General features: G+C 37.1%; 2 protein-coding genes across 3 annotated transcripts in view; one reads left to right on the top strand and one right to left on the bottom strand.

The window, feature by feature from the left end:
* Positions 1 to 1,608, bottom strand: part of LOC150094504 (COP9 signalosome complex subunit 9) — a 41,936-nt gene extending 40,328 nt beyond the window's left edge. Inside the window, exon 1 of one of the 2 annotated variants that reach the window (XM_090412107.1) lies at positions 1,551 to 1,608. The gene's annotated coding sequence lies outside the window, so the exon portion shown is untranslated. Of the gene's footprint in view, positions 1 to 1,283; positions 1,518 to 1,550 lie in introns of those variants that run through there. The other variant, XM_090412105.1, reaches the window with a different exon arrangement.
* Positions 1,609 to 1,835: 227 nt separating this feature from the next.
* Lamp1 (lysosome-associated membrane glycoprotein 1) overlaps positions 1,836 to 18,697 on the top strand; it is a 49,556-nt gene continuing 32,694 nt past the window's right edge. Inside the window, exon 1 of the mRNA XM_090411726.1 lies at positions 1,836 to 1,993. Within this exon, the coding sequence (XP_090267852.1) occupies positions 1,951 to 1,993 (43 nt within the window). The 5' untranslated portion in view covers positions 1,836 to 1,950. The remainder of the gene's footprint in view (positions 1,994 to 18,697) is intronic.

Genomic DNA, 18,697 nt, shown 5'->3' with positions numbered 1-18,697 from the left:
TGATTTCTAGCTGCCCATGTAAGTTTATCGCATACTTATGTCTAATATATATGTGTGTGTGTGTGTGTGTGTAGAAAGTATTTTACCTTGGGTATAATAAATGTTAAAAATACCAAGCTATTTTAAACCTGGTTTTACTCCATTTCCCAAGTAAGCAAACAGACAAACAAGTCAAGTTTGCTCCTGCAAGTGTTGCAAGTCTAGCTGATCCTACAGGTAGTGCAAGACCAAGGCAACTCATGGTAAAAGTGGAATAAGTGCTGATCACTAATCTTAATATTTACCCTTAATGCAAAGTACATCTCCTAGAGGAGATGTATGATGTTTTGTATTAAAGGCAAGGGGACCACTACCCAGACATGTTTCGACCTTTATTGAGGTCTCAGGATAAATAAAAATCTCAGGAGGAGATATAATATAGAAAGTAAAACCAGGTTTAAAATAGCTTGGTATCTTTAACATCTATTATACCCAAAGTAAAATACTTTCTACATTTATATCTCCTCCTGAGATTTTTTTTTAATAAGGTTAAAACACCTTATGGTAACTTGTTCTGGTAAAATACTTATAAGCTCTGTATTACTAAAATCTTGGTATTTCTAGCCTGGCTCCCACTGATGGGGGCTGGCTTTGAGAGGCTCTGCTTGGGGATAGGTTTTTGCCTGTCTCTGAGTAGGGCCACCGCTGAGATTATGGCTTTGGCTGGTGGTGGTGGTGGGGTGAGCCTGCCACTGGGTAGAGCCAACGCTGAGAAGTTCTTCTTGGTGACGGGGCGAGCCTGTCATTGAGTGGAACAACGCTGAGTTGGACGGTCTTTCGGAAACTATGAAGTGGTCTAGGGATCGTCCTAATTTTTAGAGAGAGGTCTTTACTTAAATACACCTCAATAAAGGTCGAAACCGGTCTGGGTAGTGGCCCCCTTGCCTTTAATACAAAACATCATACATCTCCTCTAGGAGATGTGCTTTGCATTAAGGGTAAATATTAAGATTAGTGATCAGAGCTTATTCTACTTTTACCATGAGTTGCCTTGGTCTTGCACTACCTGTAGGATCAGCTAGACTTGCAACACTTGCAGGCGCAAACTTGACTCGTTTGTCTGTTTGCTTACTTGGGAAATGGAGTAAAACCAGGTTTAAAATAGCTTGGTATCTTTAACATATACATATACATATATATATATATATTCATTATTTATGAATCTTAAAAGGCTCATCAAAATTTGGACCCGAATTTGCCCAAAATAACAACATTAATAAAAACAATGTCGGATAATATTTTACCAGAATTTATGTAACACAAATACCACTGTAGTTAACCTCATTTAACAGAACGAAATGCATTAAGGTTCATATTCTCATGAGCCGTCTTGTGACTCCGATGTTATCTAAACACGGAAATCAGCGCCTAAACATCACTTCAATGTTAAATTGCTGTACTTGCAATAAGTATAATAATGCATAAGAAAATTAATACATATTTTTAAACACAGGTTATCTTCCTGAAAAGTATTAAAATAAATTAAAATTGTTACAATATAATAAACTTACGATAACAGTTCTTTAATGTTAAATTGCATTCTATGAGGTGCTGCTATCTAGTAACAGGCGATGCTATTATTTAAAAAATCTTAGAAAAAACTTCTCATTATTTACGGTGTAGTTTCAGTGATCTATTTATACCGTTTTAAATTTTTTGGTTTTTTTAATCGAATGCTTATAATAAAGTTTAGGTGTGAGTATAGAATAAAGAGAAGTTATGGAAAGTTATTAGGGGAGTATAGGTAAATTTTTGGAATAGCAATCACATGATATAAATAAAAGGTCAACAACTCGCTCCCTCTCGTTGTCAGTCGTCAGATATTCGTTGGTGTAGTAGTAGTGTTGTTGAAAGTTGTGTGTAGATACATATTTTGGTGTTACTGTTAAATTAAATATTTCCATTGTGACGATGAGGACATACGTTGTAATTACAGTTTTATTTTTTAGTGTCGGTGAGTATTTCATCTTTGTTTTGGCGCGACCTCGTTTTCGTTTTATGACATACATTTTTGTTAAATTAAGGACTATCGCTTCAGGTTGAAATTGTCATGTGACAAAGCTACGCCTTATTATTGGGATGGTTATGGGAAAATTGTATACTAAATTAAATTGTACTGAATGTAAGTTACTTGTGACTTCACGTGCACAATTTTGTTAAATGCTATAATATATATATTTGCTAGTAAAATAAGTGTTCAAGGGTTTTTTTTTTTTTTTTTTTTTTTGTAGTTACTTCATTTCTGTTATTACGCATAATATGTATTTTTATTCCCTGTGGGGAACGTTCTATTAAAATGTAGCTATTCCTTGAGGTTGCGCTTGCAAACAGAACTTCAGATGTCAAATTAATTTTTGACAACATTTGAAATCCTAATGATTATGGAAATTGATAATTTACAGTGATTAAACTATATTGATAAATACTACTTTTCACCTTTTTTTTTAAAGAGCACCTACCCGCTATTCGTGTAGCTCTCCAGCAGTTGATGCACTTCTCCAAATGCTGAAGTATATAAACGATCAGTGAAGTTGAGCTAAGTGGATGAAATGGCAGGGGTGAATACTCAATAAAATAATGTCATATTGATAAGCAGAACGTGGCAATTTCGGTTGTGAACCTCATCAATAAATTTAGCCTTTTTAAACCTCAGACTCATCTACCAGCACAATAGTTAGAAAAGCCATCATCTTAGCTACTGAACACAAAAAAAAAAAAAAATAATAATCATGAAATCCATCACTGAATCATACTTGATCTGTCATTTAATAAGATCTCCAAAAGCAACCATAATGTTTTGTACACATTTACTGGTTCTGCTCTTCATAGGTGTTCAGTATACCATGTTAACATGTGTTCTAGTATTTTGAACACAAGGAAATAAGGTGGACTACGGTGGTCAGAAAGTACATCTAAAAATAATAATAATAAAGATATTTAAAGATAAAACTGGACTAACTTATCTTTAATATAATCTTCCAAAATATGGAAAGTGGCTTAACAAATCCATAAATATAAATCAAAACTGCACCTGGAAACATCAGAAATCTTTCAAACTCTACAAATGCTTCTAAATCTGATATTTAGCAATTCATTTGTAGTGTCAGCAAGGCCCTACCATGAAAACCTGCAGTATGTTGGCATCATGAGGGGCTGAGGATTAGATAATCCAGAAGCTCTGCTTTGGAGACCATATATGTAACTTGAACAAGCCATTTCAAGCCTTACTGTGGTGGTCTCATGGTAGGCCATAAGTTATCTACCACCTGAAAGCCTTTTTGAAATTCCAGCTTGAACAGCCAGTCAGCAAAACTGCTGTAGCATGCATACACCATCTTTCTACCAACAATAATTTGCTTAACTTCATTGCCAGCCTGTTAATTTTCTTATTCAGGTTTGATGACAGTTACATTTGCTATCTGTACCCTTAGCTTCCTGCCCACTTCCCAAATTTTCTCAGTTTTCATCTGCCTGAAATCCAGGCTAATGAAATTCATCTAATCCATTTGTTCTTACTTCATAAGGCTGTACATAACATTTTCATGTTTTTTGTATTTGCAGGCATATCTACTTATTGAGTATTCTTGAGATGAAGATTAAAACAGGTGGAATCCTGCTTAACATTACACATCCTATAAGATCATTAATGATGATCAGGAAAAAAAGATTAGCAATAGTATGCAACACTAAATACAAAGATGACTGCTTGAATATGCCTCCAATGAGATTTGAGGGGAAATTTTTAAAAGGAACTGAAAAAAGAAACAACTTATCTGTGCATATGGTCACATAATGTTCTAAGAAATAGTGATTTTTAGTCATTTGAGAAGGCAGCTACCACAATTTATCGCCTCCCTCTGGATCATCTTCATAACTTCATCCACATGGAATCTAGAAGTCCAGATCTGTGTGCAGTAGTTGAAATGTGGCCTTTTTAATATGAAGACTAGTTGTCACTGATAACTAAACAAAGATATTTGTGTGTAGAGGCTTAAGTGCTGTGAGGACATCGTTGGAGGCTTAATGGATTTTTTACAACACTCAAAAAGAATTAAAATAGAATTTAATACTTCCTATATTTCGTCCTAGTCACTAGGACATCTACGGGGATTACAAAAACAATTAATGTAACATGCACCCAAAAATTTACAATACCAAGCCCAACCACGTGGGTGACACTAGAGTCCTATCTAGGTGGAGTGCCCTCTAAGGGCGGTAGTAGGTGGCCTGGAATTCAAGGTGGGACCTCTGGTGATGAGTGTTTCCCAAATCTTCGGAAACTTAATTAATGCAACCGTATTAAGATTTGGTTGGTTTCTTAGAGCTGCTGCTTCTAAGAAAAGTCTCTTCCTTGAATTTGCTGTGGTGGAGCATGGTGTTTCCTTCCATGATACTCTGTGGGTGATGTCCAAAACATGGTCAGCCAAGCCTGAATGGTCATAGTTGTGTTTAACGATGTAAGACTTGTTCCTCCAGGCAGATGGATGCTGATCTGCCTGTCTGTCCAAAGTATGCCAGCTTACAGGAACAGGGTACTTTGTAAACTCCAGGCAGATAGAGAGAGGCGGGAGCTGATCTTCCGTAGAACGGATAAGGGTAGCAAGTTTGCAGTAGGGCTTATATGCTGTGTGTAGGTTGTGCTTTTTTAGTATCTTGGGCTATTTTTTCCGAAGTGCCATGGATGTAGGGTTTGGTGATGGCATTTTTAAAATCTTGTTGACTGGGAATGGGGGAGGAACTGATTATTTTTTTGATACTTTGTTCGCTGTAGCCATTGGAGAGGAAAGTTCTGTGTATGTGGTTAAGCTCAGTAGTGAGGGTGGTTCCACTGGAACGAAGATTGTGGGCTCTCTTGGTAAGAGATGGTGACTTCACATCAGTTTTCATAGTATCCCATGATGTAAAGTACACTTCCTTTTAGACATGTATTATTATGCCTGAATAGGGTCACTGCCTCTTTGGTTTAATCTTTGAGGTCTAATCAGTGTGAACCACCCCTAGAAAGATATCAAAGCTGAATTATTATTATTCGTGATGCCTTCATATAACTGTCTCCACCAATACACTGAGCCTCTACTACCAATTAATGAATGCCATCTACCACCCACCACCACAACTAGTATTTTTTGTCTGCAAATTTGTGTTCTGAAGGGCCGATTTGTCTGTATGCAGGATGAAAAACCTGAATTTCCAGGAGGAAAAACCCTGCTACTGCTGTATGAGATCGGCTAACTCACCTTAATGCGGAACTCATCCTATATACAAGTAGAAAAAATGTGAAAACTTTACTCTTGATCAGATAAGTTCTTTCACTTAGTTACAAAGTAAATTATGCTGAAGAAAATTTTCTTGTTTAATCCTTTACTGAAGTACAAGCAAACAGTTTGTGAAGATACTTTATAGGCAAATGTGAGTGATTGAAATCAATGTATGTTACATCTTCCTGATGGATCCTAAACTTCAAGACCATTTTGCTGCATTTAATCGACACCCCCATTCATTTGCTCATCTGTCTAGTTTATTCAAATCCTCTTGCAGGGCTGCTATTTTTCTTCTAACCAGTTATTCTTGTCTTTTAACTAGTTTTCTAATTTCTCTAGTTAATCTATTATATTATTATTATTATTATTACGGGTATCTCCATGGAGTCAGTAGACTCATCGCGGGAGACCCAAACTAGCAAAACAATATGTCATATCTCTTCTTGAATTCATTTACAGATGAAGAGCTCACAACAAAGTCAGGCAATGAATTCCACTCATTCACCACCCTCCAGGCAAAAAACCTTGTTCTGACACCTTTGTTAACCACACTCTTCTTTAATTTCCAGAGATGACCTCTTGTTCTTCCATCACTATCACACAGCTGAAACATTTCCCCTGCATCAATCCTATAAAAACCTTTTAGTAATTTGAATGTTTCTATCATATCCCCTCTTCTTCGCCTATCAACCAATCTCTGCAATCCACAAGCTCTCAATCTTTCAATGTAGGGAGCATTTTTTATATCACTCACCAACTTGGTCACTCTTCTCTGAACCCTCTCCACAGCCTCCTCATCTCCAAGGAATCCAGGTGACCAGACCTGAGCACAGTAATCCAAATGTGGAAGTATCAATGCTTTATAAAAGGGAATAATAACCTCTTTATCTCTGGATGTCAGTGTGTTCCTCAACAACCAAGTAATCCTATGTGCAATCTTGGACACCTTAGCAATGTGTCCTCTGAACTTCATCTCCTTATCTACCAATACCCCTAAGTCCCTAGCCTCATCAATCTCTTGGAGTACCTTTCCATCTATGTAGTACACAGCTGGTAATCTTTTAATCCCAAAATGCAAGACTTTACACTTTTCCACATTGAACTGACATCCATTTTCTTTTGCCCATTTTACCAGCTTATTTAAATCCTCCTGCAAACTTTCAACATCAGCTTGATTTTTTATTGCACTACACAACTTTGCATCATCAGCAAACAACTGAATATCTCCCTTTAAGCCGTTTCCTATATCATTTATATACAAATTAAACAACATTGGCCCAAGCACAGAGCCCTGAGGCACACCACTGGTCACCTGCCTCATTCTGGACTCGGCTCCTCCATACACCACCTTATGGTATCTCTCCCTGAGCCATTCTCTTATCCATATCACCAATTTAATATCCATTCCCATCTGCTCCAATTTGCGTAACAGTGTTCTATGGGGTATCCTGTCAAAAGCCTTAGCAAAATCCAGAAGTACCACTGTGTAGCCAGTTCCTTTGTCCAACTCTGATGTTATTCTGTTATGGATAGTTAATAGATTGCTAAGGCAGGATCTACCTTTAACAAAACCATGTTGGCCTCTATAGAGTATCATATCCTGATCCACCCATTCTTGAATTTTGTCTTTAACCAACTTTTCCAATACTTTTACCACTACTCCTGAGATGGTGATTGGTCTGTAATTCAATACTGCAGTTTTAGAGCCACCCTTATGCAAAGGAACCACTTTGCCTAACTTCCACTCCCTAGGGACCATACCAGAGTTCAAACTTAAATTAAATATCCAGGTAAGAGGGGTTGACAATTCATTTGCACATTCACGCAACACCCGAGCTGATATTCCATCTAAGCCTACCGCAGTGTTTGCATTTAAGTTCCGCAATATATTTAATACCTCTGATTCTTTAGCTTCAATTCTCACATTAGGTATTGCTATAGGTATAGAGATATCCTCACTTGGGTGATAGACTTTTGAGAAGTGATCACTCAGTAACTCGACTATTACATCTGATTTTGTCACCTCAATACCATCAGCACCCACTAAGGTTATCCTTCCGAAGTCATTCTTCCTCTTGCTTGCCACATAGCGGAAGAACTCTTTGGGATTACCCTTGATCTCTTTGGCTAAGGTCTTCTCATAATCTGATTTAGCTTTTCTTACTATGCTGGTAACCTTCCTAGCTTGAGCCTTGTACTGCTCATGGGTGTCCTGATCACCCTTCTCCTTGTAAGTTCTCCATAACATTTTCTTTTTTTGTAGTTCAAGCTTGATACTACTGCTCATCCATCTAATGCCTGCCTTGTTTGACCTCCTGACCATGGGGACACAATCTGATATTGCTTTCCTCAGATACCCGCTGATTTTATCCCAAGCACTGCTAACATCTTTCCCTTGCAATATGTTCTGCCATGGGATGGCTGCAAGCTCACTCCGAAGCTTGTTATAATTGCCTAACCTGTAGTTCCGTACATACCCCTTTTTAATAGAAAAATCCACAGATTTTGCAACCTCCCAAGTCAATACCACATGATCGCTTTCACCAACTGGAGGTAACGAGGTCACCTTACTTATGCATATAACCTCTGAACCAATAACCAGGTCCAACACTCTCACACCACGTGTCCCTTCAGTTACGTGCTGTTTCAAGTAATTATCTCGTAGCAGATGTATGAACTCCATTTCCTTTTTGCTACGTGATATTTCCTCCTTCCAATTGATATCACCATAATTAAAATCCCCCATAATAATCACTAAGCCTTCACTCATTGCACTAAGTTGCTGATGCATGAATTCAATATCTCCCCCTGTACTCCCTGGCCTATAGCAGCATCCAACTGTATATTTGGTTGCGTTGGTCACTATTTCGCACCAGACTGCCTCAAATGAACTCTCATTCACATGTCTATCATCATGATATACTACTTTCTTTGGCTGCAACACATCAGCTATCATCAACAGTACTCCTCCTCCTGTTCTATCTTCTCTATCCTCCCTGAAAATACTGTACCCATCACATTCAATTCCAGTGACCACATCTTCTGCTGACAGCCAAGTTTCACTAATGCCTACAACTTTTGGTGAGATTTCACTGACTAATGCCAAAAATTCTTCTCTCTTATTTCTAATGCTTCTAGCATTGGTATACAAAAATTGCAGATTCCCTCTAGATCTTGTACCGGCTTTAGAACTGATATATAAGTCACTAACTACCGTAGTCCTATGCCGATTTTTTTCCCCTCTCTTCTGCAATTTATTCTGCCTATAAGGATCAATAAATACACAATCAGTGCTAAAGTTTCTCTCTCTTACACTCAACCTTTTCAATATTAGTTTCCCTGCCCAATAACTTCAACCTGTTCAGAAAACAATAACTTCTTCAATCTCTTATGTCCTTCCATGTTAAGATGCAGTCCATCTCTAGCATACAACTGCCTTTTTCCTTCAAACACACTCCAAACATCAACAAACTCCAGACCTCTTTTTCTGCACATTCTTGCAATCATATCATTCATTATCATTGCTCGTCTACTTAACTCGTAATTGTCAAAACGAGGCAGCACACACACTATTCTCCCATTGACACTTTTCCTCTTCACAATATCTAATAATGTTCTTAAATCTTTTCCTACCCGATTTATACTACCTCTCAGGTCATTCGTACCCACCATAACTATCATCTTGTCTGTTTCATGCCCTCTCTTTATTGCTAAAGCCACTCTTTCTATTGTACCATCAGCCAAGCACTCCTCATGCATACCACTCTCCATACCCTTAATCATAGAATCACCATATATTTTACCACTATTAACTTCATTCAAGTTCACACTCATGGACTCATTCTCTACACTATTCAGCATGACTCTCCCAGCTTCATTACTCAACTCTCTATTACTTACCCCCCCACTCTCACTACATCTCATTTCTTCTTGGCCACTTGTGGTTTTATTATGTTGACTCCCAATCACTCCCATACTATTTATTACTGAATCATTCACCAAAGACTCACCCATATGTAATCCTGTTCTAGTTACTTCAGCTAAAGTAATCTCTATAGTCCTAATTTCTCTGTTTAACACATTAAACTCAGCTTTAACTTCCAGTATCTCCTTACCGATCACTTCCACTTCCTCATGAAGAAGATGAAGGTCATTTTTCATTTTCATAAAGATTAAAGAAATTCATAAAGAAATTAAAGCAGAAATATTCATTTCTGCTTTAATTTCATGCTTTTCCTTTGATCGCTTAACCTTTTTACTTCATTCGAGATCCAATCTTTTTTACTTTCTCTTTCTGTGCAACCTATTGTATTTTCTGCCGATTTTAATATTTCCTTTTAATTTGCACCAATGTTCTTCAATGTTTATATTCTGTTTTGGTAGTTCCTGTGGATTTTTATTTAGTTCTAGTTGATATTTTCTTAGCATATTGTCTTGTAGTTTTTTTTTACATTCAGTCTCCTTTTGACTCAAAGTGCTTTTGGATTTTAACTTCATTTTTAGGTTTGCTAATACTAGCTTATGGTCTAATCCACAGTCTGCAGTGAAGGATCTGCAATTTAGGATACTTGAATCTTTGGTTTACAATAATATAGTTTTATCATATTCTTGGTTTGTCTGTCCGGTGATATCCATGTTTCCATTTTGTTTGGGTTTTGGTTGTTTAAACAGTGTTGGTTATTGTTAGTCTATTATTATTTGAGCAGAAGTTTAGCAGTCTTTCACCATGTTCATTGCTTTCTCCATACCCAAACTGTCTGATTACTCTTGGCCAGGTATCCAGTCTGCCTACTTTTGTGTTTAAGTCCCCATTACAATTAGATCTTGGCTTGATGTTTGCTGTACTGTTTTTTTGCAAATCTGTTTAGAACTCAATGTCTTCTTCTGATGAAGTTGTGAGTATACTTGAATAATAGTCAGTGATCAGATTGTTTTAAATCTTGCTTTAATTATCCTAGGTGAGATAGGATTGTAAGACAATAGTTTTGAGCCTTTGGTTTTAATATAAGTGCTACTCCCTCTTGGTGTTTGTCCTCCCTACCTGAAATTAAGATTTTGTACTGTCCATGGTGAAATTCTCCATTTCCAGTCCATCTGGTTTCGCAGAGTCCAATCGCCTCCCATCGATAGTTGTCTAATTCATGCAGTAGTATTTCCAATGCTCCTTCCTGGTGAAGAGTTCATACATTCCATGTTCTTATGCTTATGTTTTTCCTGTCTTCTAGCAATGTTTTATTCCAATAGCATATTTTTTGTCTTCACTATCTTGGTTCCCTAATAGTGGATATGACCCTTGTTTGACTGGGCGACGGTCGATCCGGCATTTATCTTTAGGTTGGTTAAACTTCATTCAATTTCAATTGTTAAGTTTCATCAAATGTCAACCACTACTCCATGACCTGAATTCAGCTGATTCGCCAAATACAGTCGCTGCTTGATTGCCATATCTGGCTACCCTTGCTAAACCCTGTGGGTCGACGCAATTTACCAGGGTGTGGCTGCTAACAGTTTACAGTAGCTTCTTGGAGCTATAAGTGAGAGTTGGGTGTCCAATGAGAACCAATCCATCTGAACCACAATTATGTGTGACCGTCCAAGTGGAGAGGTACTACCTCTCCTTGATACCCTATGGATTGCTTATCTTTCCAATTCAGTAACTTGTAAATTATGACCCCATGAGTGAAAGATCACAGTACCTATAACACTAGTGCCATGTGTGGGCAAGTGATTAAGGAGAAAAATGTAGCCTATATGGGGAAAAACAGTATTGGTGAAATTTCCAAAGGATGGAGCTGGGTGGAATGAAGAAAAGTTGTTTTGTTTGGAACTGGACTTTGGTTGCTCTAGTCTTCTAATATTAAAAGAAAGTGAAAGAATGATAGCAGCCAATTCAGGAGCAAATGTCCATGAAACTATAGAAAAAAAGTCAAACATTTGTGAGGGAAGAGTCTTCTATTAAAGTGACCCCTCTTATATCAGGAATTCTTAGTTCTTGGGTGCTCCAATTGAAATGTAAGAACAGTATTTCAAGATTGGTTGGATCTGAGACTTGGGAAGTGTTGAAGGTGAAAGAAGAAATTTTTAAAACAAAAGCAAAACTTTTACCATGGTGCCATTGGGATGTAAGAGATGAACAGTGAAAGACACAAATTATGGTCAACATTAGCAAGGAACCAGAAGGCTTGACTACTAGTTGAGTAACAGGCAAGTTTATTGCATTTCATTCTTATCAACAATTCCAAAAAAGCTTCATAGCTTTTTTATACTTGCCTCGGACTGTTATGTAAGCTGAATGAGAAGCTAGGGTTTTTAATTTTATCTAGTGAACTTAAGCTGTTTTTTTAATCAGCACTAAGTCAAACATTTGCAATGGAGTGGGGAATGAAGGCACTTCTTCAGTGACGATGTTTGGGTCAGGAAAGCAAAATCAGTAATTATACCATGTCTTTTGTAATTCTACTGTAATCATTGATCTTTGGCTCATCTGCCACTATTGCCTTCTTTCTTACATATCTGACTACCAATATTATGTCCTTTCTCACTTTGGACATGGCTAAATTCTTTCTTCAACCTTAACAACTATTTTCTAATATCTTTTTACATTCATATCTTTCCTACTTGCTTTGCTTTGCCATTATTTGTTCTGCTACTGCTCCATCTTTTTCATCTTCCTGTCTTGTTCTCTACTGCATTCACTCTTCTTACTTGTCTTGCATATGCCATTACCAATCAAAGGGTGTGTTATCATTCTTCCAATTGACAGCTTAGATGACCTAGTGGTTAGCATATCTACTCTCCAGCCGATGGGCTGTGAGTTTGAATTCTAATGTGGGCATGGATGTTTGTTATTGTCTATAGGTGGGAGGTGAATTTCATTGACTAATGTGAAACCAATGCTGTACTTATTGCATGCCTGAAGTGGCTTAAAATTTCCATCAAATTAACATACGGGAAGGGAGTGAGTGATACATTTGATGGCCATGTGTTTTGGTCTGGGAGTTGCAGGTCATCAGTGGCATCAAGTGGTTGGGTGCAGGGTGGAGCATGGGCAATGGATAATTTAAAACAGTAAGAGTTAGGTAATATTATGAGCCTCTATAGCTCAGTCAGTATAGATGAAGCCCTTTGGTCTGAAGAACCTGGGTTCATTTCCCCTCAGTGATGTGCGGAACCTTTATCTGGTCTCATACAGAGGCAGGGGTTTTTCCAGTGGAAACTAGATTTTCGTTCCTCCAGAACAGGCAAACCAGTCTGTGAACACAGATTAGTCATAATACTTCCCAGCCATATGCCAGTCCCAAGCCCAGATAAATGGGAGTGGAGAAAGCAATGGTAAACTACTCTATATTGTGCAAGAAGTGCTTGTTCTTGCATAGGAATTTGATATTGTTAGCATTTGAATGTGTAAGCAGAGCTAATCTTGGGTGTTATGGTCACTTTAAACAGATTGGGAAATTAAAGGTTAACAAAACAAGAATTTGGTGGGAAAAATATTGGAAACATATCTAATTGGATGAATGATTGAAGAGTTTCCTTCAAATTAATGTAAACCTTGCATTTAGTATTATCAACTACCATGGGTTCAATGCCCATGTGTCTGATGCCATCTTGATAAGATTCTTCCACTGCATTCTATTTTGTGCAAGATGACTCAGTTTGTGTATAGTTTCCACACCATTTGACGATGCCATCACCCCATTCTCTGTTTTCTTCCTCTTTTGTTCTTTCTTTGTCATTCCAAATAGCATAGTTTTGAATTTTCTCTCATCATTCATTCTACATATATGGCAAAATAGTTTCCTTTTGATTATTTTCTGTATCAGGTTTTCTTTTGGATTGTTTTTGTCTATAGATTTCCTCATTGTTCACTTTCTGGATCCAGCTTATCCTCAAGATCTTTCTATAGCACTTTCTCTCAGATGCCAATATCCTCCTTTCAGATTCTCTCAGGAGTACCCAGGCCTTGCATCCATAGAGCATGCTGCTGAAGATGCAGGTTTCCACAATGCACAGTTTAGTGTGCGTCTTTATAGCTCGACTCTTCCATATTTTGTTCACAGCTTTTAAGATAGCTGTTGCTCTGACTATTCTAATTTTTACATCTTTTTTTTGTGGGGGAGGGGGTCCAAGTCATGCATCATGTAGCATCCAAGATATGTGAAGTGTTCCACATTTTCCAGTTGAAATCCTTCAATTGTAACTTTGTTCAGTAACTCCTGCTGTCTGAATATCATTGTTTTAGTTTCTCAAAATTGACATTTAGTCAATATCTTTCTCCTTCTGTGTAGTGTTTGCGGTGTCCTTTCCAGCCTTGCTGCGTCTTCAATCAGGACGATGTAATCTGCAAAGCAGAAATAGTTTATTCTCATTCTATTTATTGAAATGCTTCTACCTTCTTTGATCTTCCTTTTCAGATGTGTGAAGATGGTGACATTGGGTCCCCTTGTCTTGTGCCCTGACTAGTAGCAAACCAATCTCCAGTCACACCTGCTATCCTGATTGTTGCTTGTGCTTGGCTATTTTATCTTTCAACAGGGGGGATCAATTTATTGTCCACACCATAGTATTCCAAGACAGCCAATGTTATATTTTGGTCAATATTATCAAATGCTTCTTGTAAGTCCGTGAAGCAGCAGTATATCTTGTTCTTTCTTCGAGCTTTCTCTGCTATTAGTCTTAGTGCAAGTATTTGTTATACTGTACTTCAATCTTTTCAAAATCTAGCTTGCTCATCAGGAAGATGTACCTCCGTATGTCCCTTCAGGCATTCTATAAGTATTTTCATCAGCACTTTGCCAAGATGACTCATTAGTACAATAGTTCTGTAATTGGTGAATTCTAAAGCACTGCCTTTCTTATGAAGAACAACCAAGACTGAGATTTTTTTTCCACTCTGCGGGGGCATACCCTGATATCCATATTTCATTGCATAGCTTACGCATTTCTTTTATAACCAATTCTTGCCTATGTTATTTCCAGGACTGTTGTTGTTCTTGATGTTTTATAGCCTTTTTTACCTCCTCTTCCAAGACATTTTCAAAGATCTCTGCTGGTGGAGAGATTGCTTTTAGTTTTTTGATTACTTCTGTTGCAGTATTATTTTGTTTATTTTTATATGGTTCACTGCAATATCTTGTCCATCTGTGTATGATTTCAGTCTTGTCCATCAATACTTTACCTTCATCTCTGGCTGCTACTGATCTTGTTTGCCACTTCCTATTGATGTTTCTTAAGTTTATAGAGCTCTCTAATTTTGTGTTCTTCATAGTACTGTTCAATGTCTTTGTATTGGTCCTCCAGCCATTTGGCTTTATCAGATCTTGCTATTTTCCATACTTCATTGCATTTTTGATGGTATAACTGGTCTGCTGCCTCTGAATTATCTCAAGTTTCAATTGTGTACCAATTTCAGGGTTTCCTGAGTTATCTATTTCTTATGTAGTCAGTCATTCTGCTCTTGTATTTATTTATTGTTTAGTATTATAACATCTGGTATACTTGAGGGAATGTGTCAGGAATTCTGATCCATTTTGAGTAAAAAAAAACAATGAGGTGGAGTATACCTTAGTGAAATCCAGATTGTATTTCTCTAATTCAAAAAATTAACTTTAAAGCCCTATTGATAATATTTATAGATTCAGGTGCCATCCACCTGAATGTAACTGCCATCTCTCCAGTAGCAGATTGTTCCTTTTTGAGGTCCTAGGTGTAATGTTTTTTTACAAGTTCCTTTATGTGAAAGTCTTTATTATATAAAAAAAAAAAAAAAAAAAAAATCAGCTAACGCCTTTTTATTCCCGTATATACGGGAGTAGGCAAGGCCATTTAGCCCTATCTAACTTTTGGAGACTGAGTGGGCAGTTCAATCTCCACTGGCACCCAATCAGAGACAGATGGCCCAAGGCTATCACTAATTAAGCGGTATGCAGTGAAGAGAGACGGCTCAAATGTGCCACCATCTCGTGGTCTCTAACCCTAACACAATATATTTAATGTCTGAAATAATGTGGATTCTACGGTCGATTTTCTTGAGTTTACAGGACGAAAAATCCGAGTTTCCGGGAGGAAAAACCTGCTTGCCCGTGCCAGAGATCGACTAACTCGGGAACCGGTTGAAAAAAGGCTTAGAAAAATTTCCTCTAGTCGCCGACTAGACTCGAAACCAAGACTTCCTTCGTGCGGCCTAGCGCGGTGGTGTGCAAACGCCACATCCACTGAGCTACACAGGCTCTTTATTATATTAAAAAGAATAAATTCCTTAAAGTTTTTCTTTATTTATAATTTGTCTGGTTAGTATTACAACTTACAATTTTGCTTTTAAATCTGCAAATTGATCGATGATCTTATCATAATTTTCTATAAACATTATAAATCATCTAAATGAATGCCATAAACTATTTCTTAAATAATTTTTTATTCTTAAGACTGAAAAAGAACATTCGCCACTAGCATTGCTTATTGGTAAAGTCAAAAAAAATTAAGATTGTCCCTACATTATTTTTAGAGGCATTATCTTTTTGCTATGTAATTTTTGAGGCTCAAGGCATGTGCCTATTGGGTAATCTGCCACTGCATCTCTCAGTAATCACTAATCAGTACAGATGTCATTGGCTGTATTTTGTACTCCATTCTTGTGCATTGTAATTCTTTTACGCCTTCCAGTGATTAGGAACTTTAGGGCGTTTTGCACTCAGGTTATTAGCATTGCTAATTCTCTTATGCTTTCAACACCTTTATTGACCACTGCATTTCTGTTTAAATACCAGTTTGCTGTCACTTACTGCTGCTAACTTTTAAACATAGTTGAAATGTCACCTTCCTAAATGATTTATATTATTAATGAATTCATAAGCAGAGGAATATAAAGATATGTGAATCATCTTTTATAAAATTCTCAAACTATTCATCAGTTCTCAAACTTGAAAGTAAAAGACCTTTCAATTTGAAAAATATGACGGATCTCTTCACCTTGTGGAGGAGATTGGAATTGATAACTGCATCTTAAATTATGCAGTTAGCAACATCTATGCTTTTGTCCAGTTGTAGAGAATCTTAACTATTGCATACCCAAATTATCTTTCATATTTCGTGCCCTTTCTTGAATTCTTTTGACTATTTGACAATGAAATCATTTAAATTAAGCGCCTCCGTAGCACAATTGGAAGAACGGTGGTATGTTGCACCCTTCGATTTGAAAAGTCCTAAGTTTGATTCTTGTCATGACGGAAGGAATCTTTATATGGACTTCTTCAATTGAAGGTGAGTTAGCTGATCTCATATGGAGGTAGCAGGATATTTTTTCCCAGAAACTTGGATTTTTCATCCTGCATACAGATAAATCTGCCCTTTAGAACATGCACAATTTACAGACAAAAATACTAGCTGTGGTCGTGGGCAGTAGATGGTGTTGATGTAGGCGATTGGTAGTAGATATCCTCTGTAGTAGTGGAGACGGAGAGGTGTACAGTGGGTGTCCAGTGCTATGCGTCTTTGGACTCCTTGGAGGTGTCATGAATAATTGTTGCTTTTATCCTGGCATAACTGATGTTTGCTAAAAATTCAGAAATCCAAACAGTGAAATCTTCCTTCCCATTATTCCAAGCAAAAATTAACATTAATGTACTTATAAGACTTGAGATACATAAAGAACAATCCTTCATGAATGACTAATGAGAAGTGAAAGCATACTGCGAAACAGAGCAATGGTAAGCCAGTATAAATAGAGCAGCTATGAAGACGTGCATATGATTGGTGCTGTATTAAAAGATCGTGCGACTCAAAGATGAAAGCAAGCTGACAATTTTTAAATTGAAATGCTAATTCTCTTCAACCAAATCCCATAACATCTGCAAATGTCATAACAACACTCACTATATATTTCTTGGTTTTAATGCATTCACGACAGGGTGTAGTTTATCATTCTAACAGAACTTCTCATTACCTGCAGGTTCAACTTGCACAAAGTTTCAACCCTTGGTTGATTTTTATTGCTGCTTGTTTGCGTTTGAGCTGGCAGGGGAACTCACACAAGCATTATATGGCATGTTTCAATCGTGGTAGAATTTTATTTTAAGTTAGCCTTTGTGACCTGTCATAATGACATAAAGAATTTCAAATGCAATCAAACACTTATTTCATGTAATTGAAAAATTGGATAATAGTTTTTAGTTAGATACTGTGTTTCTGGTGCAACATATGGTTTTACTGGAGTTCATACAGCATAGTTTCTATGAGAGGGAATGTGATTCATTAGTTAGCACAGTTTTTATTCCAGCTGTCTCTAATTGCACTATTTGTTGAGAAATATATTACTCAGACTGCATAAGCATCTGTACCTTATTCAGGGACACAATAAAACTACTAGTTTTTCTTGCATCTGCTGTATAATGGCTGTTGGAGAGGGCATGTTACTGAAGGTAGCGAGTTACTATCGCATTGACGTGAACATGTTTAAATATTTTTCGTGTGCGAGGTATATGCAAAACTTAATGTCTTTTTTTTGTAAAGTAAAATCAGGGGTGCAAGTTATATGCGAGGGCAAGTTATGTTAGAGTAAATATGGCAAGCGTTTCGCCTACAAGTTGACATCTTTCTACTGCCTCCCCTGCTCAGCAGATATGTCTATGATGAGTTAAAATGCATAAATATTTTTCTCACTGCAGTTTTTATTTTCAAACCAATATCATTAAAATCAATTTTACACTGAATAATATTTATTTATAAAATTATAAATAATTAGTTGATATATATAATATCAACTCAACATCACTGGACTTAAAAGATTGGTACTATCAACATAAGAAGCCTGAATGGCAAAGAAATGGAGCTAGCTGAGGAATTAGATAAGTACCAGATCGACATAATAGGGGTGACTGAAACAAAAAAGACAAACTGGTGAGATCTTTCTGAGCAATAAATACAAAATGGTATATTCGGGAAATGACAATCGAGGAGTAGCCATTGTATTCAACACAAAATAAGAGACTGTTCTGGAATGGCAGGCAATTTCAAGTGGAGTGATGTGGGCAAATATCAGAATGGGGAACTGGACAATGAGACTTATTTGTGCCTATGGTCCCACAGAAGGCTCAAGAGAAAGCTACTGATACGATGAAAAAGGAAAGATGGTCCTTGTTGGGGATCTAAATAGTAGAGTAGGAAGTGCTTTATCAGATATACAGAAATATATTTTTGGGAAAATTTGGAGAAAAGAGCAAAGCTAATAATGGCAAATACCTGTTGGATTTCTACTCAGGACATGGGCTGATTATTATTAACACCATGTTCCAACATAAAAATGTGCTCAATTTCACATGGAGAGAAGAGGCAAGAAATAAGAAAAGTCATTGACTATGTTATTGTTGATAGTGATGTTTTCTCCCTTGTTCAGGACACCA

The sequence above is a fragment of the Typopeltis vanoorti genome, chromosome 22 (genome assembly GCF_054136105.1).
Source record: "Typopeltis vanoorti isolate ZY-2024b chromosome 22, IOZ_Tvanoo_1.0, whole genome shotgun sequence".
NCBI classification, from domain to species: domain Eukaryota; kingdom Metazoa; phylum Arthropoda; class Arachnida; order Uropygi; family Thelyphonidae; genus Typopeltis; species Typopeltis vanoorti.
The sequence above is the reverse complement of the archived record's forward strand: the minus strand, read 5'-3'. Positions and strand labels throughout refer to the sequence as shown.